This window comes from Nuphar pumila, chromosome 15, assembly GCF_984573655.1.
Source record: "Nuphar pumila chromosome 15, dmNupPumi1.hap1.1, whole genome shotgun sequence".
In the NCBI taxonomy this organism is placed as follows: Eukaryota; Viridiplantae; Streptophyta; class Magnoliopsida; order Nymphaeales; family Nymphaeaceae; genus Nuphar; species Nuphar pumila.
The window spans coordinates 86338494-86363802 of record NC_143263.1 but is presented as its reverse complement, the minus strand read 5'-3'; the positions used below and the strand labels follow the sequence as shown (position 1 = coordinate 86363802).

Sequence of the window (25309 nt, the reverse complement as noted above, 5' to 3'; positions counted from 1 at the left end):
GTTGAGGAAGCAGGAAGCAGGAGCTGGAAGCGAGGCATTTTCAAATTTTTAGGAAGCGGGAAGCGTGGGACCACTTGGGAGCGAATCGGGAATCGTCTCGGAAGCGACCGAGGAAGCGAACCGAAAGCAATCTAGGAAGCGAGGGGGAAGCAAAAAAAATAAAAATACAAAAAAAAATTGAAAAACATTGGGGAAGCGCGATGGGAAGCATACTTCCCATTAAAGGGAAGCATGTTTCCCATAAAAGAGAAGCGTGCTTCCCATTAAAAAACGATGCTTCCCCACGCATTTCTGAAGCACGACGTTTCGCACTTCGGGGAAGCGCGCTTCCCCACTTACCTAGGTGCTTTCGGTAACTCTGGTTAGAATCATGGTCACAAAACTTGTTCTTTGGATTTTCTCAGCATGAAAAACTTTTGAGATATTCTACAAAATTTATTTTTCCGGAAAAATCTCAATTATATTTTTTCTATATTTATTAAGCCACTAAATACAAAAAAAGAGAGGGTAGCATTGCTGAGAAAATCACAGGAGAGAGAGAGAGAGAGATTTTGAAATTTAAACCCATATTAACGAGGAAGGTAGGGAGTAAGCTATGCTTTATTATAAAAAGAGCCTCTCACCTCCTCTTTGGTCCTATATTGATGAATGGAAGGAGGGGAAGCCCTTTCCTCAACTATAAAAAAAGGCCTCCTACACCTCCCTCCCTTAACCTTAAAGAAAAGGCTCATAATTGACAATGATGGTCCTGTCTTTCTTAAAGTTTGTAATTGAGAGGTCTTTGAGTTTTAAATCATGATGAAAATGCAATTAAATCATGATAAATTTAGTTTTGGTGATATTTTTAAAATATCGCATTTAAACCATTTATTTTGCATTTCAATAATTTTTGCATTCTTTTGTGATATTTGCAAAATAGTATCGATATTTGTCACTGCAATTAGAATTATCCACTTCACATAATAAACGAGAACACCTCAAATATATTAGCCACATATTTATCTAATTTTAGTATATCTTTTATTCTAAGGTTACACCAACTTCTTTCATTTCCCAACCATGCTCCCGATTTTGGTCATGAAAGTTTTACTGGTAACCAAAAGATATCAGCCATTTTCTCAAAATTTCCTGATTTTATCATGAGATTTTCAAAAACCAATACAATCCCGAGAAAAGCATGATATTTTCAAATATACTATCTATTTTCAAAATATCACGATTTTATTGCAATATTATCTCGTTATTACCATGATATTTTATACTTTTTATATTTTAAATGTTTTCTTATATTTTATGGATTTTCTTATAGATTTTAGAAATTAAAATATAACAATATTTTTCCGAGAAAAACCTTTTTTAAATTTATACTGAGATTTTCCTTTAAATTAAAATATAACAATATCACGTTCTAATAATGTTCTGTCTTAACTTTGGAAGTTGATATAGGCAATCCTATATTATTTTTTATTTCATTAACTGTCTAATGTATTTTCTCTAGAATATAAAAGGGAAGGACTCCTTACAATTGCTTTAAAATACTAATATATAAGCCTGATAGTACAGATTAATTCTTAAGCTTGTTAAGGAAAAGTTGGGAATCTATGAAGTTCAGAGGATAAATATCAAGATGGCTTGAAACAGGGCCAAATTTGATGGTTTCAATAGTTTTATATTGATCTTCTGGTTACCCAACTACCTGCCATTGTTTTTTAACACTTCAGTTGATCTTTGGTTTCATTATGTAACAAAATGAAATTTAGATCCAATTCCAAGTTTAGATACATGCAAATAAGCATTTCTTGATATCAGGATGTTTGTCCTGTCAGCATATGCACCACAACAGAAATCATTGATATTGCATTTAAGCAATACTGAAGGGGACACTATCTCAACCCATTAATAAAGGTACGGTAGCAAGAGCAGCAATAACAACATCAATGGTTTTTTTTTTATGTTTACATGGAGAAACCGCCCCCAGGATCAGAGACCTAGCTGCGCTGGCTCTGCCTGTCGTACTTACGATCACTGTCCTGGAAGCGTAAAACTCTGTGGGCTTACCCCTTGCCCCCAGAGAGTCATCACGTTTTGGCTTGCGCAAGGGGTGACGCCCATGGGATTTGAACCTAGACCGCCTGCCTAGTGGCCTAGGCCCCATCCCACTACGTCAAACCCCTTTGGGGCAACAACATCAATGGTTGTGATCTGAAAGCTTCACTGGAATCTTAGAAAAAAGAATAAAAATTAAATATAGCACCAAACCAGTGAGAAAGATATCGACACATAAAAGGTCAAAACAAAATTTGGATAGTTATATATTCTAGAAAATTAATAAGAGAATTCACATGTGCCCTACAATTTAAAGAAAAATGCAAAGAAACAAGTAGACTGAAATTTAACATGATTTGACAGGAAATTGCTAAGTGTGCAGAATTGCAGATCTTTTGCTAGTGTTCCAATAAATAATTTCTTACACAACAAATCTACTAAATAAGCTAGACACACTTATTTAGAGTTTGTGGTTCACAAAAGATGCTTATGAAAGCAGAATAAGAATATCCATAAAATGAGTCATCCGCTTATACCTGCTAGTTGACCGAAGTTGAGCAATCAATTTATCAAAAAGTGATGGTTCTACCATCTTTTGCTCTAAAATTTAATATGAATTCTTTAATTAATCCAAAGCTGCAAAGATTTGTCATCATGGTTGTCAGTAATAAGCTAGACATAATGCACAACAATCATTAGCATGAAAAGTTATCCATAGTTAAAGCAAAAGGAAGTGCATACAGATTTGATGCTCAAAACCTAAAAGACGTCATTCATGTAAAAGGTGTCTTTGCTAGAATAGAAGTGGTACAACAACATAAGCATATGAGGAGCAGGCATCCAAATTCAACATACAAATGATCATTCCAATTTCTTCTCAAGATATATTTGCACCACTAGAATTTGGTTTATTTTATCTGAAAGATTCATAAGGCACAGAGAAAGACACATTAAAACACCAAAAACACACATATTGAATAGTATTTGATTGGTAAATTCACAACAAACATGCTTCACTTACAAGAACCAAAACACCCATGACAGAGAAATTCCACATTAATTTATGTGACCCCAAACAAACAATAGCATGAAATTCATGCATTAGAGAATCTACAAGTAAAAAGCTACATCATTTACTAAAAAAGCAACATAAACAGGATGCTTCCAACCAAACGATTATGTCTAGTAGTGTTTCTCAGAGCATAAAAACTTTCAGAACGAATAGCACATATAGTGTGGTATTTTGGTAGAAATGCTTCATTGCAACAAATTTACAGCAATGTGCAGTTATTAAGAAACATAAAAGGAAAAATACATGAATAGAAAGAGATTTTAAAAATAAAAATAATAATATACTTCATATGACAACTAGAAAATGAAAAATGTAGAAACAAAAAAGAGAAAAGAAAGGAAGAGCAATAGCATACTCATAGACACCCTGAAACCTAAGTGTTACGGACCCTCAGAAGGATCTGCCCCACGATCCATCCCTCAATTGGTGCCCAACTCCAGGACCCATCCTAGAAATCTTGCCTAGTCTGGGATCCTTCCAGGATTAGGACTCTGGCCAGCCTGGGGTTCATCCAGGATTGGGACCCCGGTGGGATGCCCCCTAGGAATCCCATTTAGCATAGGACTTTGCTTTTGCTTTTGTTTTTCTATTCATATGTAGACTCTATAAATAGGTGTTTTTGCTTCAGTTTTTGTCGATGATTTTTTTATGTATTTCTCTGGAATTCGTTCAAGGCTCTCTCTCTCTCTCTCTCTCTCTCTCTCTCTCTCTCTCTCTCTCTCTCTCTCTCTCTCTCTCTCTCTCCTTGGCCGAATCCAAACTTGGGACTTGACTTTTTGCATCCTCCTCACGTTACCGTGTCTGCACCTAGACACGTCCCTGCTGCAGCATCCTACCACCTCACACATCACTGTGTCCCCTGTCCTGGGATACGGCTCCATGCCCCAGCGCTACCCTAGGTTCCTACGTTGTTGTTGCGTCTTTGACGCCCTGTCAGCCACTCCCCTTCAGCCTGCTGCATGCCTAGACACCCTTGTTGTGACCATGTCCTAGCCCTGAGACATGGCCCAGCGTATCTTCGTTGTTGCTCGTTGCTGCAGGCCCTTGACATCCAGCCTTTAGCACCATCCAATCATGTGCCATCCTCTACCGCACGCCTACCTTGTGCCCAGCCTTGCTTCGCATGTCAGATATGCAGGGCTGACCCATCTAGGGAATCAAGCTCTAACAATTGGTATTAAAGCATCAACCTAGCAAGCAACGCCGACCCGCATCATGCATGATCGACGTAACAAGGGCACATGCCCTCCCTGGTCCATTCAGGTATATTCCCACGCATCTACTGAAATTCTGAGCTTTATTAAATTTGTTGCGTTGGATTTTTTACCTTACGGAGGATCAGATCAATCTCAACGCTGATCTAAATCACACGGACTCGGGTAGGGAGGCGTCGCACCCGAGTCGACACGCCCCGCCACGGGTGTGGACACGCGTGCAGCTTGGGACACGGTCGGGACTCGATCAACGACGAGTCAAACTCGGTCAACGAATCGAGGCCGAGTCCGTCCTCGTTTTGGACTCGATCAATGTTGACCGAGTCCAAAAATGCCCATTTTTAGGGCAAAAAACAAAAAAAAAAATGATCTTTTTATATATTTTTTAAAATATATATAGCATGAGTCTCAAACATAAGCCCTACAGAAAAAAAAAATCTGAGGGGGCACTGCCCCCCAGGGGCGGGCCCCCCCCTAGACCCCCGCTCGCTGACCGCGCAGCGGGACCCGTGTCGGGGGGAGCCCCCTGACCCCCCTTTCTGCAAGGGCAAAAGTACAATTTGCAAAGTTTGTAAAAACACTCATGCTGGTGCCAAACTTTAGAGGACAATATCCACATATATGCACACACTGGATATATTATTATTATATATATTTTAAAATATATATATACATATATATATATATAGTTGTGTCCCCGTGTCCAAAAATTTTGAAATTGTGCCGCACCCGTGTCGCACCCGCACCCATGTGACAGACGCTGATATATATTGATTGTCGAGGATTCGATTTAGTTTTTGTGTCCCATATTATTTTTCAGGTTTCCAAAGAGTCAGACAACAGTCCACGGTGGCTTTGTAGTTGTGAGGCTGATTTTCTTAGCTCGCATCAAGCCTAAAGTGTATCCTGGTATAACCTAGGCACTTTGGGGAGGGTCTGACCAACCCAGGTATTTGACGTTGTCCCGAGGCGTATTTGTCTTGCGTACGGGAGCCCCATGATAGATTTACAACCTACAGGTCGTTCCACGAGAGAGAGCTGCGAGACAGAGAGAGATAGAGAAAGGGAGAGAGAGGTTGGGAAAAACCGATACCCTGTTGTGTTAGGGTCGGCTGTTGTGCATGCTCCTTTATATTAACCTGCTATTACAAAATTAGGGTACTAAAATACCCTCATTACAATAAAATATATTACACAATGCCATTAATGAAAGGTGTATGTCACGGGTCTGGATCTGGAGATCCATGACCCGTAACTAGAGAAAACACTTCTTTTCACCCTCCCTCAAGTTGTGCATGATCTTGAACCATGAACAACTTGCCTTTTAACATCCAAAATTTGTCTTTTGTCAATCCTTTTGTAAATATATCAGCCACTTGATCTGTAGTTCGAACAAATTCAGGCTCAATCTCTTTCTCTTCTACCTTCTGTCTCACAAAATGTTGGTCTATCTCAATATGTTTGGCACGACTGTGATGGATTGGATTAAAGGACATACTGATGGCACTCTGGTTGTCACACAAAAGAAGTGATGGAGAGATCGATTCACCGACTTCTGTCAGTAGATGTCTAATCCAAGTAGCCTCAGCAGTGGCGGCTGACATTGACCTGTATTCAGCCTCTGTACTGGATCTGGCAACAGCCTTTTGTTTCTTACTACTCCAAGAAACCAAATTCATCACAACAAATACACAATAGCCGGATACTGATCTGCGTTCATCTGGATCTCCCGCCCAGTCCGCATCAGAATAAATAGTGATCTCATGTGCATTTTGCCCATTTGTCTTTCGCTTATATATGAGACCATCCCCAACCGTTCCCTTCAGATACCGTAGTATCTGTTTAACTGCTTCCATATGTCCTTCACATGGTGCATGCATAAACTGAGAAACTTGATTCACCGAGTAGACTATATCAGAGCGAGTAAAAGTGAGGTATTGTAACATACCCACTATGCTACGGTACTGTGTGGGATTATCAAATGGATCTCCGTCTTGAGAGCTAAGCCTTTGATGAAGAACGCTAGGAGTGCTCAAGGGCTTACAGTCTTTCATACCCGCTTTATTGAGAACATCAATGGTATACTTATGTTGAGTGAGAGTCATCTCTTCAGAAGTACTGTAGACTTCAACTCCAAGAAAGTATCGTAGTTTGACAAGGTCCTTCATTTTGAACCTCTGATTCAAGAGATGTTTGACTTCTTCAATGTGCTCATTGGAATTACCAGTGATGATGATATCATCCACATATATCAACAATAGAGTAATTGTGTCTTGGTTCTTAAATATAAATAAGGAGTGGTGAAGAAGAGATTTCTTAAAACCATATTTTTGTATTTCAAGAGAAAAGCTGTCGAACCAAGATCGAGATGCCTGCTTCAATCCGTATATCGCTCTTTTTAGTCTGCAGACATATTTTGTAGGATTACCTTCTGCGTAACCAGTGGGTTGTTCCATGTGTACTTTTTCTCTCAAATCTCCATGAAGAAAAGCATTCTTTACATCAAGTTGGCTAATAGTCCATTGATGTTCAATAGCTAAAGAAAGTATGACTCTGATTGTTCTCATCCGCACCACTGGACTAAAAGTTTCATCATAATCTTGTCCTTACTCCTGTGTAAAACCTTTGGCTACAAGTCTCGCCTTGTATCGCTCTATAGTCCCATCTGGTTTATACTTTATTTTGTATACCCATTTCGAACCAACAACGTTTCTGTCAGGTGGTCTTGGCACGACATCCCACGTACCACATTCATGTAGAGCTTTCATCTCCTCATTCATTGCTTCAATCCATCTTCTGGAATTTGACGCTTGAGAGAACGTTGTGGGTTCATCTTCTTTATTCAAGGTTGTTAGAAAAAGTTGAAAATCTAATGAGAAATTTTCATAACTGACCCACCTTTCCATTGGATGGCGAGAACGTGTAGATCTTCTAGTATCAATGATGTTGGATGTAGAGGATGCATCCACATCTGAATTAACTATTGTGGGCGGCTCTCTTTCTCGTCGAGTGTAGACAAGGCCTTTATACCTTTCTGGATTCAAAGTTGGGTCTGTATTTTCATGGGCAATCATTTCATCAGTAGACACAGATCTCTTATCCTTGTGAGTGCAATTTGAGCAAACATTACTAGCTCCTGAGAGAAGTTCATAATTCAACCAAGGATAATAAGCCTCAACTTTAGGTTTTGATTCTGAAGAACTAGTATATCGACAATCAAAATTCAATTCATCGAAGATGACATTTCTTGATATTTTGATGCGCTTGCTCACCGGATCATAGCACCTGTACCCTTTATAGTCATCAGCATAACTCACAAACCTACACTTCAGGGCTTTATCCTGAAACTTATGCCTCATTGAACTGTCAACATGAACATAGCATAAACAACCAAACACATGCAATTCATAATAGTTGGGATGTACACCAAAAATAGACAAGTAAAGAGACTTGTTTTCCAAGACACTCATGGGCAATCGATTTATCACATGAACTGCATAATGAAAAGCCTCTGTCCATAAAGTGATCGGAAGACTACTATCATGCATCATGCTCATCGCACTCTCAACAATATGGCGATGCTTCCTTTCAGCCATCCCATTCTGCTGAGGTGTGTGTGGGCAAGACACCTTTTTCCTTATCCCGTTACTTTGAAGAAAGTAAAGTCAATGGAAGAGAATTCGTCTCCTCCGTCACATTGGAAACTAAGGATGTTTTCAGAAAATTGGTTTTTGACAAAGGAATGGAAGTTACGGAACAACTTGAAAGTCTCAGATTTATGTTTCATGAAAAATATCCAAGAATAGCGAGAATAACTGTCAACAAATAAAAGATAATATCTAGTTCCAGATATGGAAGCAACTGGAGCAGGCCCCCAAACATCAGAACAGATAGTCTCAAAAGGTCTTGAAGCTCTTTTATTGATATAATGAAATGGTAAAACATGACTCTTACATAAGAGACAACTAGAACATTTGTTGTCATTGACATTTATTCTTAAACTTGACTTGGGAATGAGGTTATTTGAAACAAGCTTTTCAATGAAACTACTACTGCAGTGACCTAGACGACCATGCCAAAGGTTTGGCTTATTGATTTCAGAGACATTGAAAACACAGATGGGATTTTCAGAAGATAACGATGATTGGGGCTTCAAGTTTGTGTCTGCAGAGCGAATATGTGCTGAAGGATCTTCTTGAAAAACATACATATTGCATTGTCGTTTTCCTCTAGCGAACGTCTCCTTCGTGCAGAGATCCTTGACAAGAACAGAGGAGGGAGTAAATTCAACTGAGGCTTGGATATCATCAACAAGTTTAGAAACTGAAACAATGTTTTTCTTGATATTAGGAGCATAAAGAACCTTTGAAAGGTTGATGGAAGATTCGGGCAAGGATATACTGGAGTTTCCAATATGCGAGACAGGATGGTGTGATCCATCTCCAGTAACTATACTACTTCTACCAATATAAGGAACAAGTTTTAGGAGCTTACCTGCATCACCAGTAACGTGAGTCGCTGCGCCAGAGTCCACATACCAAGTACCTTGCTCATTTTGTTTCAGATTCAATTCTGCTAATGTTGACAACAATAACTCCTTTACTTCTTTGTTGATCCTTGTACTGTCTGTGCTTCTTTTTGCTTCAGTTTTTGTTGACTTTCCTTTATTTAGGGGATTGAACCAGCAGTTAGCTTTGATATGCCCCTTTTTATTGCACAGAAAGCAGGTAGGAATTGGCCTCTATCTTTGTGAATTGGTATATGTGTTGGGTATAGGCAATAATCCACGACCTCCTTGACCACTTCTCCCTTGTGCTCCCTTTCCCTTGATATCATAGCTTCCTCTTCCTCGTGCATAAGTAACCCCCGTAGCAAGAACATCTTGTGCCCCAGTATGCATAGGTGATTCTTCAAAAAATCCCTTTAAATTCATCTCATATTGCAATAATTTTGCACGCAGATCTTCAAAGTTGGGCAGCTCAGGTAAACATAATAGGGAAGTGACGATCATATGGTAGTCGTGTCCCAATCCACTGAGAGTTTGTTGTACCAAATCTTTATCAGTAACTGTACTTCCAACAACTGCTACCTGATCTGTGATAACCTTCATTTTGTTCAAATATTCCATGATGGTCATGGAATCCTTCCTTAACATTTGAAATTCTCTTTTAAGAAACATAATACTGGCCTGAGAAACCTGTAAGTATGTCTGAACAAGTCTGCTCCAAAATTGCATGGCGGTGCAGTCATCTGGAATGGCTACAAGTACCTCTTGTGATAATGTAGATGTAATATAAGCAACTAGCGCTTGATCTCTTTTCATCCAAGCCACAAATTCAGGATTTCTAACATATACTGTAGTAGATTCCCCTTTGTTGTCCCTTTCTTCTCGTGATATAAACTCGGGAGGAACTGGAATAGATCCATCCAGATGTCCAGAAAGATGTATGATTTGCCTCTTCCAAGTCAAGAAGTTACCATTATTTAATTTTTCAAACACGAGTTGGCTGAGGAAACTTGAAGAAAGAACCGACTGGCTAGGAGGTGAATCCATGTGTCACAGTATTAAGAGTGGGTTCAACACAATCTGCCTACAGTTTCTGTAACTTTTTTTTTCTTTGCAGAAACTAAATCAGATCAATGGCTATCAGATTGCTGATTTGAAACAGAAATTTAATATCTATCAGATTTCTGATTTGTATAGGGATGGAATATTGGGTATGAAAATAACACAAAAAAATCGTGAATATGGATTCCCACTTGATATTGACACAATGCTTCCAAGCTAAAGAAGAGAAAATAGAAGAAATGAGAGTGGATCGGCTTGATCAGATCTGATCAAGGATGCAGCGGAATCAAATTAGGGCCTGATTGCGTGATTAGCTCACGCTGTGATCAAGAAAGATGAACAGGGTATATTAATGACAGGAAAAGATATTTTCAACAAGGATTTGGGTCGAAAATCTGGGCTGAGTCACTCAGTCCTCTCTGAGTTGACTCAGATTAGATTGAGAGATAGTTTGATCAGATCTGATTAACGTCAGATCTGATCAAGTTCAAGAAACAGAAATGAAACTGTAGGGAGAAAAAAGAAAGAATGAGACTGGTAGTGTCAGTCGTGAACCCAAAAAAAATTGAGAAACAAACGTACCTTTTTGGATCTTCAGACTTTAGAAGAGGAAATCGAGAAGGAATAGATCTTCAGACATACATTTTTGGATCGATTCCAGTTTCAACTAAAGCGTGGCTCTGATACCATGATAGATTTACAACCTGCAGGTCGTTCCACGCGAGAGAGCTGCGAGACAGAGAGAGATAGAGAAAGGGAGAGAGAGGTTGGGGAAAAACTGATACCCTGTTGTGTTAGGGTCGGTTGTTGTGTATGCTCCTTTATATTAACCTGCTATTACAAAATTAGGGTACTAAAATACCCTCATTACAATAAAATATATTACACAATGCCATTAATGAAAGGTGTATGTCACGGGTCTGGATCTGGAGATCCATGACCCGTAACTAGAGAGAAAACACTTCTTTTCACCCCACACCCACCCGATCATTGCGCACGCGGCGCTACCAATACCGTACTGCACTCTTTTTTGTATCATAGCGAGGGCCCAAGCCCTTCTTGTTTTTGTAACCCTAGAAACTCGAAATATGACTAGGGTATAAGAGACGTCGACAAACTCCATGCAGATTTTGAGGCGAAGTTCGCAGGATCAGATGAGAGACTCGTTGGGTTCCAACTAAACAAGGGTACTCTGAGTACGCATGTGGAAGCGCTCAATGGCAAGTTGGATGAGTGTAACGAACGTCTACTCACGGCTATGGCTACCATGCAAGGCTATATGAATCAATTGATCGGTCATCAAGACTGTAATGGGGAAACTAGTTGGAGCAGCCAAACGTTAGGGTCTACCCATGGACCCTACCAAGCCTGCCAACCACGACTGGAATTTCCCAAAATCGCCCCCCCCCCCCCCACCCCGACCCGACCCGACGAATTGGGTGTTCCAGGCCGAGCAATACTTTTGGATTGCTCAAATGGCGAATGAAGAACGGGTGGCCTTTGCTTCTATTTATTTAGAGGAGGATGTCATCCGATGGTTTCATTGGTTTGAGACCCAGTTGGGAATGCACTCTTGAGAGGCCTTCTCGAGGGCCCTCATTAATTGGTTTGGTCCATCTGCCTACACCAACCATCATGTGGTGTTGTCCAAGATTCGTCAACAGGGTAGCATTATCTATTAGCAGGCATAGTTTGAGAGATTGGATAACCTTGCCACCAGATGGTCCCAAGAGTCGCTAATTGGGACCTTTATCGAAGGCCTCAAAGTAGACTTACAGATCAAGGTACAAGTCGCGAGACCTGTCACCCTGATACAGAGTTTCGAATTGACAGGATAAACTCGCACTGGACTCGACTAGGTGGGACATCCACTCAGAGGTACACAACCCTGGGGAATTCGTCCTGTGGCAAGACTGTGTCCCGCCCCGGGCAGAAAGTCGCACCTCCAAGGTCTTCCGAACGGGCCCTTGATCACCCTGAACAGTTGGCAGAGTTCAAGTTAAGCGGCTCTCCCGTGAAGAGATGGCGGAGCACCGAAAGAAAGGCCTTTGATATAACTGCGATGAGGTTTGGGAACCGGGCCACAAGTGCAAGGTTTTGAACATGTACTTGTGTGATAGTGAGGCTGAGGAAGAGATCAGTGACACTGAATTGTCGAATTCGGCAGAGGACGCTCCGGAGGAGGTTTCGGAGATATCGTACCATGCATTAACTGGCATGGAGATGCCCCAGACGATGAGGGTATCGGCTAGAATCGGTCAATTGGTAATTTCAATGTTGATTGATACCGTTTTGACACACAACTTCATGTGTGCTCAATAGTGTAATGAGATATGCGAAAATAGATACAATGTCCTATAACGGACATTCACAAGCAACAACAAAGAACAAGTCCAAAAATGGACATACACAAAACCACTAATGGCTTTCAAGAGTAAAATCTTATAAAGCAAGAATGGGCTTGTAAAAGCCACACTTACAAAAAGGGGTTTACTCCACTATTTATAAACAAAGGGGAGTGAGAGAAGGAGTGAGAAAAGATGAGAGTGAGAGGGCATTGGGAGGCCCAACAGGGAGTCGTTGGGGGTCCAACGACTCTTAGTTGGGACCCCTAATGTCACATGCATTAAATGTATGTTTAAAAAGGAACAAAAAAATAAAAAGAAAAAAAATAAAAGAAATAAAAAAGAAATAAAAGTAAAAAAGACTAACATGCCCCTACAACAACAACAACAACAACTACGCCTTCATCCCAAAACAATTGGGGTCAGCGATATGAACCAAAAAAAGAAATTCATTTTGGGTCTTCCACATGAATCCTTTTCCTCCAATCATTTCTATCCAACGCCATGTCCTCGGTGAGGTTCAAAGCATTCATATCCTTTCCTATCATCTCCATCCAAGTCTTCCTAGGCCTACCCCGACCTCTTTTAACTAATATATTTTCCCATTTCTCCAACCTTCTAACTGGAGCATCATTAGGCCTTCGCCGAATATGTCCAAACCACCGTAAACGATTCTCTCGCATCTTATTTTCAATGGGTGCAACACCTACCTTCTTACGTATCTCTTCGTTCCGAATCTTATCTTTTATTGTATTTCCACACATCCATCTAAGCATCCGCATCTCAGCTACACTCATTTTTTGAATATGATGTCTCTTGGCAGCCCAACATTCCGTACCATATAGTAAAGCGGGTCTAATAGTCGTCCTATAAAACTTTCCCTTCAACCGCAATGGCATTCTACGATCGCACAGCACTCCAGTAGCACTTTTCCATTTCATTCACCCAACCTTTATCCTATGATTTACATCTCCATCAATTTCTCCATACTTTTGAATGATGGATCCCAAATATTTGAAATAATCATTCACCGGTATATCTTGCTCACCAAGTTTCACTACACTCCCATCACTACTTCGTTGCTTACTAAACCGACATTCCATATATTCAGTCTTACTCTTACTCAACTTAAAACCTCTAGCTTCCAATGTCTGTCACCATAATTCTAACTTAGCATTAACCCCAGCTCTAGACTCATCAATCAAAACAATATCATCAGCAAACAACATACACCACGGTACATTTTCTTGAATTGATCTCGTAAGCTCATCCATCACTATCGCAAATAGGAAAGGGCTTAAACCAGATCCTTGATGTAACCCAACCGTTATCGGAAAATTGGTTGTCACCCCTCCACAAGTGCGGACATTGGTTACTACTCCTTCATACATATCTTTAATTATACTAATGTACTTGAGAGAAACACCTTTCTTCATCATTGTCCACCAGAGAACGTCCCTAGGTACTCTATCGTATGCCTTCTCTAAATCAATAAAAACCATATGCAAATCTTTGTTCCTCTCTCTATATCTTTCAATAAGTTGTCTAAGAAGATGTATAGCTTCCATAGTTGATCTTCCAGGCATAAAACCAAATTGATTCTCCGATATCATGACAACCTTCCTCAACCTAGACTCAATCACCCTCTCCCAAAGTTTCATAGTATGACTCATGAGTTTTATACCACGATAGTTTGTGCAATCTTGTATATCACCCTTATTCTTATATAAAGGCACCAAAGTACTCTTCCTCCACTCATTAGGCATCTTATTTGTTCGCCAAATCAAGTTAAAAAGATTTGTCAACCATTCTAAACCTTTCTCTCCCAAGCATTTCCAAGCCTCGATAGGTATACCATCTGGGCCAACTGCCCTTCTTGATTTCATTTTCTTCAAAGCCTCTGCAATTTCTTTCTTTTGAATCTTGCGCATGAAGTCACGATTTATCTCATGAAAAGGAATGGAGAAGTCTCCAAGATCTTGAGCATGACTATCATTAAATAGCTTATCAAAATAATCTTTCCATCTCTCCTTAATCTCCTCATCTTTGACTAAAACCCTTTGCGTTTCATCTTTGATACATCTAACCATACCCAAATCCTTTGATTTCCTATCTCTCATCTTTGCAAGCCTATAAATATCCTTCTCGCCTTCTTTGGTATCCAACTTGTCATAAACCTCCTTATATACCTTAGCCCTCGCGTTTCGAACAACTTTTTTAGCTTCCTTCTTTGCTATCATATACTTCTCCAAATTCTCATTATCACGACTCTTACTTAGATTTCTATAACACTCTCTTTTAACCTTAATAGCTAATTTGACATCCTCGTTCCACCATGATGTATCCTTACCTAGTGGTGCACCGCCTTTAGACTCACCCAATACCTCCTTAGCTACTTTTCTCATACCACCCGCTATCTTATTCCACATTGATTCTGAATCCTCCTCGAGACACCAATCAACTTCCTTAACTACCTGCTCTACAAACATTCCTTGTTTAGCTCCTTTCAGTGCCCACCACTTAATTCTAGGATCTATCCTATGTCTATCCCTTTTGCGGCATTGTCTAATTCTAAGATCTAAAATTAAGACTCTATGTTGTGTAGCTACACTTTCTCCTGGTATAACCTTACAATCGATGCAACAACCCCTATCTCTCTTTCTAAGTAGGAAAAAATCTATCTGACTCGTATTAACCCCACTTTTAAATGTTACTAGGTGAGACTCCCTCTTCCTAAACCAAGTGTTTGCTAAGATCATATCATAGGACAAACAAAAATCTAAAATCCTTTCTCCACTTTCATTTTTTTTTCCTATACCATAGCCTCCATGGATATTCTCAAATCCATCCCTACTAATGCCTACATGTCCATTAAGGTCACCGCCGATGAAAAGCTTTTCTCCATAAGATGTCTCTTATACTACTCCATCTAAATCTTCCCAAAATTGATGCTTAATGGAATCATCTAAACCTACTTGAGGTGCATAAACACTAATAATATTAATAATATCCGTACCTAATACTAATTTAATAAGTAAAATTCTATCACCCTTCCTACGGACCTCAACTACATTATCTATAAACTGACGACTCATAACAATCCCTACTCCATTCCTATTCCTATTTATTCCTGTATACCAAATCTTATATCCCCAAGGTTCTATCACTTTAGCTTTCTCACCTACCCATTTGGTCTCTTGAAGACATAAAATATCAATCTTTCTCCTACACATAACATCTACTAACTCTACCAACTTACCAGTTAAAGACCCTATGTTCCAAGTGGCTAACCTAATTTTATGGTCTTGGACTAACTTCTTTACCCCCACCCGTCCAACAAAGTGAGGGAACCCTTGCCTATTTGACACCACACCCGGGCGCCGGTGTGACGCGTCGCTTCTGGGCGACGACCTAGCAACCCTTGCACATTTATCACTGCCTCCGGGCCTAGAGAGTACAGCGCGTCGCTCAGTAGGGAAATGCCCCTATTGGGCAAAATTACAGAAATACCCTCAAGTGGGTATGATGTCATATATATATATATATATATGATTGCATGTATTTTAACACCCTCACTCAAGCTTTACGGGGACATAACTGAAAGCTTGTTGAAAAGAAATATAAATCGAGGAGCAGCAAGAGCTTTGGTGAAGAAGTCCGCCAACTGGTACTCGGATGTAACGTACGGCAATGCTATGGTTCCTCTTAAATATTCATCACGAACATAATGGTCGTCCATCTCAATGTGTCTAGTACGCTCATGGAAGGTGTGACTGCTCGCGATACAAATTATGCTTTTATTATCACAACACATCTTCGAAGGTATAGAGATGATAATACCCATATCATAGAGGAGACTCCTAAGCCATACAAGCTCCATGGTTATAGTAGTCATTGCACGATATTCAGCTTTCGTTGAGGACAGTGATACTTTGTGTTGCTTCTTGCATCTCCAGAAAATCATAGAGTCACCTAAAAATACACAAAAACCAGTAGTTGAGACTATATCATTGGGATTTCCTCCCCAATCAGTATCAGTATATGCAATTAAAAAGTGATGAAGAAGAAGAAAGAAAAACTCCCTTAGTTATAGTATTTTTAATATATCTGATGATTCTTAAGACTGTACTATGTGCACGGTTGTAGGTGCATGTTAAAATTGACTGACTTAGTGTATTGCATGAGCTATGTCTGGCCGAGTGATAGATAAGTATGTCAGAGACCCAACAAGTTTACGGTAGGGAGTGGGATCTTCAAGAAGAATTTCATCTTTCAACCTTAACTTTGCATTAATAACTTCAGGGATTTCTGTCTTCTTGTCATCTGAGATGCCAGACTTTGAACAAATGTCAACTGCAAGTTTTATCTGAGAGATAATGTACTCTCGTGGAGAGTATGCTACTTCAAAACCTAAAAAGTATCTTAAGAAATCAAGATCAGAAATGTCAAAATTTTCTTTCAAAACTTTCTTAATATCATCAATTCTCTGCTCATCACTTCCGGTGATGATCATATCATCAACATAAAGCAGGAGAATAACAACTGAAGTCCATGCACTTTTCACAAACAGAGCAGTGTCAGTATAGCAAAAACAGAAATTCAAACTTGTCAATACATTACTAAATTTATCATACCAAGCCTTTGGAGATTGTTTTAATCCATATAATGCTTTGTTAAGTTTAAGAATTTTATCATTACCAATACATACTCCCGGTGGAGGATCCATATAGACTTCTTTATTTAGTTCACCATTTAAGAATGCATTCTTAACATCTAATTGATAGATAGGTCATTTTTTAACTGAAGCAACAACAATAAGAGTTCTAACACTGGTCATTCTAGCTACGGGAGCAAAAGTTTCCTCATAGTCAATACTGTATTTTTGAGCGTATCTTTTTGCTACTAGTCGAGCTTTGTAGCGTTCTAATGACTCATCGCTCTTAGTTTTGACTTTATAGACCCATCTACATCCTATAGGTTTCTTTCCAGTGGGCAATGATGTTATTTCTCAAGTTTTTGCCTTTTCAAGAGCACTAAGTTCTAATTTCATGGCTTCGACCCACTGAGGTATATTTTTGGCTTCATTATAGTGAGATGGTTCATAAAAAGAGTGTAACGCAATTAGACATGACCTATAGTTTGGTGATAGAGACTCATAGGAGACAAACCTATTTGGAGGGTTGGAGACTCGACCAGATCTTCTCAAAGGGGTTTCTTCTATATTGGAACCTTGGGAATATTTTTCTAAAGCATTCATGGGAACTTGTTGACCACGCCGAACATATGTTTGAATTGGTCTATTATCAATGACATCATTTTCATTTTCTTTTTCAACATTGTTAAGAGGAATATCCTCTTGGTCATTTAACAAATTTTCATTGGAAATCTCCGCTTCTTGAGGAGTCACTTCTTGAGGAAGAAGATCAAACAAGAAAGCATATTCGCTTTCATCGATATATTTAGTTTTTTCAAAACCATTTTCATTTTCCAAGAAGGTTACATCTTTAGAGACATATAATTTGTTGCTTTTGGGATCGAAGCATCTAAATCCTTTTTTATTTTCTCCATATCCTAAGAATACACATTCAATAGCCTTAGAAGATAATTTATCTCTTTTATGTGAAAGAACAAAGCATTTACATTCAAAATTTCTTAATCTATTAAAATTGGGTGTTCTTTCAAATAATTTTTCATATGGAGTATTTTCTAAGGATGGTGAAATCATTCTATTTATTAAGTAGGTTGATGTTAGAGCGACTTCGGCCCAATAGCTTTTTGGAATTTCCTTAGCAATAAGAAGTGTCCTAGTTGTTTCCATAATGTGCCTATGTTTTCTTTCAGCTAAACCATTTTGTTGAGGAGTTCTAGGACATGATTTTTTATGGCAAATTTTATTTGTTTCTAAATAGTTTTGAAATTCATTTGATAAATACTCTTCACCCAAATCGGATATAAGTATAGAGATATTACTTAAAAATTAATTTTTGACAATCATATGAAATTTCTTAAAAAAGGTGAAAACATCAGATTTTAAGCTAAGAAAATAAATCCATACATACCTAGTAAAGTCATCAATGAAGGTAACATAATAGGAGTATCCTCCTTTTGATATGGTGGGAGAAAGGCCCCTAACATCCGAATGAACTAACTCAAAAAGCCTTTTAGACACAAAGGTTCTACTTGGAAAAGAGGTGGATTTCATCTTTCCAAAAATACAATTCTTGCAAACAAAATGTTTCTCATTACAAAATTTCTTTCCAAAAGGAGAAGAGTACATTTTTGAGAAACTTGGATGTCCAAGTCTTTGATGCCAAGTTTCGATATTTTTTTTTAACATAATTACAAAAAGAGTTTGTAGAGAGATTCAAGTTGCTCATGTAATAGAGATCTCCCCTCCTATGGCCTTGCCCAATCTGCTTTCCGAACCGAAGATCCTGTATAGAGCACCCCTTAGTTGAGAAGGAGAATTCACATCCATGATCACATATTTGAGAAACAGAAAGAAGATTTAAATTAAGTTGAGGTACTACCCTCACATTTGGTACAAAAAAGAATTTTGAAAAACTTAAGGTTCCAAAACTTTTAACTTGCAAAGACGTGCCATTGGCGATGGAAACATAAGAGGTTTTTGAGTTAGAACATAAGTTGGATAACTCATTCTCATGAGGTGTCATATGAAATGAAGCTCCAGAATCAAGTATCCAAGATGACATACCTGGAGTAGAAGAAGATGAGGAGGCAATCGCGGCACCCGATGTTGATGGAGCTTTGAGAAGAAGTTGGAGTGCCTCGAATAATTGAGCTAAAGAGAAGGAATCTTTTGCTTTTGTTGAATCTTCTCTTTTTGGAGTGATTTCTACAATTGAAGCAACTCTTGGCTTGGGGGCTTCATTTATCTTTAGATAATTTGGCCTTATATGTCCCGATTCTTGACAATGATGGCATATAGCTTTCTTATAGTTGTCATAGCCATTTTGCCTCCCAAAATGAGGAGGCTTATAAGTCTTAACATGATTTTCGGGTTTAAAGACGGCTAAGACTTCATCTCCCCCTTAAACCATACCAAGACGAGTTTCTTCTTGGCATATTTCGGCAACCGCATCTTCTAGGGGAAGAGGCTTAGATCTATAGAGTAGAGAAGATCTAACTTGCTCATACTCGGGTCTAAGCCCATGAAAAAATTGGAAAAAGTGTTCTTTTTTCATTTGTTGTCTTCTAAGTTCAACGTCCTCACTATCTACCCATTTGGGTTCTAGGAGAGATAACTCATCCCATAAGGGACTAAGAGAGCTAAAATAGTCACGGACACTCATGTCCCCTTGTTTAATGGTGCGATTTTTTTCTTGAAGAAAAAATTGTCTAGCGAGGTCTTTTTGTATTTACATATCTTTCATGAAGAATCATGCCTCGTTAGCTTTACGAAATTTGGCAATGTTCGCACAAATTTTTAGCTCCGCGTTGTTCATAAACCATGCAAGAATTTTTGCATGCTTACTCTCCCAATCTTCAATCAAGAATTGGTGATCTTCAATGGCTTTAATTCGAGCTCCTCCTTCTAAGGCTTTTTTTTGGCCTCCCTCCATTTTGGTGAGTTGAAGTTGCGGTTCCTAAATGGTGCCCATAACATAACCCCAAAGCTTTTTGCCTTTAAGGTTGTTCTCTATAGCATACGCGCATACCAAGTAATTGGTACCATTTAGCTTGAAGGAGAGATTGATCTTTTGTTCACCTTCCATGGTGAGATATGAATAGGGGAAGCTAGGCAAGAGAGCTAAACTTCAAGGGGACACAAGTAAAAACCGAACTAAAGAACAAGAGTACAACCTTGCTCTGATACCATGTAATGAGATATGCGAAAATAGATACAATGTCCTATAATGGACATTCACAAGCAACAACAAAGAACAAGTCCAAAAATGGACATACACAAAACCACTAATGGCTTGCAAGAGAAAAATCTTATAAAGCAAGAATGGGCTTGTAAAAACCACACTTACAAAAGGGGTTAAACCCACTATTTATAAACAAAGGGGAGTAAGAGAGGGAGTGAGAAAATATGAGAGTGAGAGGGCATTAGGAGGCTCAACAGGGAGTCGTTGGGCCCCCAATGGTCACAATTATGACTGTTGGGGGTCCAACGACTCTTAGTTGGGACCAGTGTTATTAAAAACGTGCCTCAAGGCGCAAAAAGCACGCCTCGCCTCAAGGCGAAGGGCTTTATGCCTTGAGGCACACATATAAAGCGCAAAAGGTTCAAGGCGTGCGCCTCATACGCCTTGAGGCGCACGCCTCGGGGTGAAATGTGCCTCAATGAGAGGCGTATGCGCCTCGTTTTGTTGGTCAAAGCCCCCATTTGACCAAAACTTAATGTTATTAAATCAGCCCCCCCCCCCCCGACCCTAAATAGGGTCGGGAGCCCTAATTTTTCATTTCGTCTCTCTCTCACCTCTCGCAGTCTCTCTCTCACCTCTCGGTCTCTCTCTCGTCTCTCGCTCATCTCTCTCTCGCATTCCCTCACTCGCCTCTCACTCATCTCTCTCTCACAGTCCCTCACTCGTCTCCCACTTCTCGTCTCGGTCTCTCCCACCTCTCTTTGTCTCGAACTCTTTTGAGTATATGCTTTTTGAGGGAGATCCTGACAACATGAGAACTGTTGTATCTACCTCAAACCACGCTAGCCCTTGGATTGATCCTGGAGTGTTAAAGCTCACCCACAAGATCGAGAGAGGTCCTCTTGGTGATGTCTGGATAGCAACACTTCATCAGTCTACATAAGATTATGATAAGTATCATGAAGTGGCTATGAAAATGTTGAATTCCATTAAAGAAGATCAAATGCAGGCTTTCATGCTTAGATTTGAAGACGTGTTCTCGAAATGCCAAGCACTGAAAGATGTATGTTTTCTGCATGGTGTCTCAGTCAAAAGTGGAAAGGTGAGTTTTGCTTGATGGAGTGCTAGTTCAGATAATTCCACAAATTGCACCGTTATCGCTTTTTTCTGCCACAAGTTTGACAAATTGGTGTTTGATATAAATACTTGTATGAGCAGATTTGCATTATTATGAAGTTTTATGATGGCTCACTAGCAAACAAAATGGCTCAATTTGAAGGGGACAAACTTTCGTGGCAGATGTCTTGAGGTGATAAGTTTTTTGAGTGCATGCAACTTATTTTTCGCAAGTGAAGAAGCATACTTGATGCTAATAGAACTTAAATTAGGAATAAAAACTATGACTATGCTTTTACTTTTTCACTTTCTATTTTGATGTGATTGCAGTGAAAAAATTATCGTTTACATGTGACTGTTTATATTGGCTAGAATTTAAACAAAAAAAATTGGGTGAATAAAGATCGAAATTCTTGATCAATGGAGGAACAATATCAACATTTTTGTTCAATAAGATACCAATGTGGATGATTGACTCACTCCATCCTAGGAATAATCACAGGAAATTCTTTGATAATATTGATTCCTATTTTTATTTATTTGTATTTTTAGATATTTTTTATAATTTTTTAAAAGTTTTCAAAAAAAAATTAGAGGCTTACGCTTTACACCTCGAGGCTTACGCCTCGCCTCGGTTTTTGGTGGAGCGTCTCGCTACGCCTCAATGCTTTTCACAACACTGGTTGGGACCCCCAATGTCACATGCATTAAATGCATGTTTAAAAAGGAACAAAAAAATAAAAAGAGAAAAAATAAAAGAAAGGAAATAAATAAATAAAAGTAAAAAAGACTAACATGCCCCTATTGGGCAGAATTACAGAAATACCCTCTAGTGGGTATGATGTCATATATATATATATATATATATATATATATATATATATATATATATATATATATATATATATATATATATATATATATATATATATATATGATTACATGTATTTTAACAAATAGCCCCCTAGGAATCCCATTTAGCATAGAATCACATTTAGCATAGGACTTTGCTTTTGCTTTTATGTCCCTTCGTAGACTATAAATATGTGCCTTTGCTTTAGTATTTTTCAATGAATTTCTGAGGTCTCTCTCTCTCTCTCTCTCTCTCTCTCTCTCTCTCTCTCTCCTTGCCCGAATCCCAGCTTGGGACTTGACTTTTCCCATCCTCCTCACCTTACCATGTCTGCACCTAGACATGTCCCTGCTGCAGTACCCTACCACCTCACATGTTACTGTGTCCCCTGCCCTAGGACACAGCTCCATGCCCCAGAGCTCCCCTGGGTGCCGACGCTGCTGCTGCATCTTTGACGCCCTGCCAGCCACTCCACTTCGGTTTGCTGCACACCTAGACACCCCTGTTGTGACCGTGTCCCAGCCCTGAGACATGGCCCAGCGTGTCTCCCTTGCTGCCCACTGCTGCAGGCCTTTGACATCCAGCCTGTAGCACCTTCCAGTCATGTGCCACCCTCTGCCGCACGCCCTGCCCTGTGCCCAGCCTCGCTCCACGTGTCAGATCTGTAGGGCTGACCCCTCTAGGGAATCGGGCCCTGACACTAAGCCTCAAAGAACTAATAGGATTTGGCAAGATGGTGTTTGAAATGAGAGTATCTAGGTGGCATTTGATTGTTGAGACACAATAGTCAGGGACTGTTGTATCCCGTTCTATGATGGCCCCACGGCAGCTTTCAAACGCAGAATGGGATGCAAGGGCCGCTTGCATCCCACTTTGGTGGGATAGAAGAAAAGGGGTCGGACACTTTTATTCTGTACACATTCGTCCAGGATGAGTTGGTCTTGGACGAGTGTGCCCAGCCATCAAACATGCCCCAGGTGCTTGTGATATACAGAACAGTTTGTTCAGAACAACTGGTCCAGGTTAAGCTTGTGCTAAGACAAGCTTGTCCTGAAGAAGCTATCCTTAACCAGCTTTTGTCCTATGTTTGAGTTGGCACGACAAATTGTCTTGGACAAATACAACTTGTTCTGGACAAGAAATTTTTGCCAAAAAGTAGTAACACATTTCTGAAAAAAAAATTTATTAAACAATTTTTAATTCCTCAAAAAATAAAAAACAGTAACACATTTTGAATAAAAAATCATCTCTTGAGATTTTTCATGAGCCAATGTTTTCCCAAGATTTGTGACTATGGTGCAAACCTGATTTAATTTGGGAAGCCAGAATTATCATCTTCTTGAAAATGTAGAACTCCACTTAGGAAAATGATTTCTCAAAATTTATCTTTCTAAATTTCTTTTTCTTTTTAAGAGAACTAAAATATAGATGCTCAAGAAGCAATTTCCCAAATCCAAGCATCTGTGCAATCTCCACTTCCAAACTACTTGGACTATTCAAGAGATGCATGGAATGAGCATGCATGTTTAGGATCTCAAAATTTTCAATTCTATCCCTATAAAGGCAAAGAAAATAGCAATATTAGATGTCCTTGAGTATCCCCAGGTTAACTGTTAGTCATGTTGTAGGCAACTAGCTGGCGCTAAAGCAGACATGGACTGCACAAATATTCATGTTTTTGTTTTGTTTGTTTCTTCCATGCAAAGTACTCAATTGATGATAGCCTCGCACCCCACCTTACTCTTGAGGTCCCTCCACACTACACAGGATATATGCATGGTATTTGAAAAACGAAGTCCTTGCAATTACAGGAATACATAAAAATACAATAAGAGTATCGAATTCTTTTCTTCAACATGATTGACTGGAGTATGTTGCTCCAAGTTATTGGTCAATTTTTTTCTTAGCATTCCAAATAGAATCAAAGTTTCATTTGTTGAGGTGTTCTAAATGGAGTTCTGCTATGGCCATTACATGGGTTACCATCTCTTGCAGACATTACAACAAACGGTTGAAGTGCAACTTCACATTCCCCCAAAGTTGACAAAAAACTGCGACCCTCTCAAATTTAACTTATTGATCAACAATGGCAGCACAGAATATAACATCTCACAGAACCATCACATCAAACACATGGCACGCATCGTTCAAACATCTTTTTCATACAGATCAGTGCTCGGTTGGTGGAGCAAACGGAGATGGTGGGTGAAGCGATGGACGGTGAGCTTTTGTCAGAGTTGTGGATTTATGTTGGTGGTGACTCCAACAATCATGGACAGCTACCCTTCTCTGCTGAAACGACTAACTTTGCAAAAACCCGACCACAACCATCTTAAGAACTCAACTGAGAGAGAGAGAAAGAGAGTACCGCCGAAGGATCTGTCATTGGCAGGTGCTCAACGCTGGAGGGTGCTCCTCGTCAGAGGCGCCGAAGAGAGCGAGAGGAGAGAAGGATGTGAGGAAAGGAGAGTCGGGTATATAGCCCCCTCGACTCTCTTTTTTTTGTTAAAAGGTCTCCCATCCCACGGTGTTCCCTGGGGAGGGGCAGGACAGCGAAACGTCGTTCCAGGGATGCCCTTTAGCACTGTCTCCACGTCCCGCGTTTGCGTGGGTGTCTGGGCAGGCGTGGCCCCCATGTGGTGGGCATCCCGCTGATAGGGTGTCCCGGAGATTCAAGCACCCCCCGTAGCGGCCGGTGTGACTTGAAATTAAGGGTGGGCAACGGTCCGCCAGCCCGTCATGGGTTGGGTTTGGGTCAACGTTTTAGGTATGGGCCTGCTAGCTACCACACCAAAACCCAGTCCATTATATACATGGGCTGGGTTCAGGCCGGCCCACTAGCTGGCCTGAGTTATTTTTAATTGCATAGTAATTTGATAATTATTATTATTTACTAAATTAGTTGTATTAATTTTATGAAAACTAAAAGATAATTAATTTGGTACATGAAAACTTGTTAATTATTTATTATTTACCTAATTAGTTGCACTAATTAATTGGGTTTGATCCGGGCTGGCCCACATTACATTTGTCATTGATCCATTGGGTCCAATGAATCAGGTCATGGACTGCTCTTCAAACCCGAGCCCATTCAAAACTGGGCTTTGGGTCGGGCAGTACTTAATGCCCGGGCGGGTCGAGCTCTAAATGGGCTCGGACCAGCCCGATGCCCACCCCTACTTACCATATTATGTTGCATGGGTACGTGTGTAGGGGTCAGCATAACTGTGATGACGCATCGATCAAGGGTGTTGGCATTGGG

General features: G+C 39.8%; 1 protein-coding gene across 2 annotated transcripts in view; it reads right to left on the bottom strand.

The window, feature by feature from the left end:
- LOC149815875 (Thioredoxin superfamily protein) overlaps positions 1-24537 on the bottom strand; it is a 61656-nt gene extending 37119 nt beyond the window's left edge. For both annotated transcript variants that reach the window (XM_089989833.1, XM_089989834.1), the window contains exons 1-2: positions 24416-24537; positions 2583-2682 (exon numbers count right to left, since the gene is read on the bottom strand). In XM_089989833.1, the coding sequence (XP_089845959.1) occupies positions 2583-2638 (56 nt within the window). In that variant the 5' untranslated portion in view covers positions 2639-2682; positions 24416-24537. The remainder of the gene's footprint in view (positions 1-2582; positions 2683-24415) is intronic.
- Positions 24538-25309: the final 772 nt, after the last annotated feature.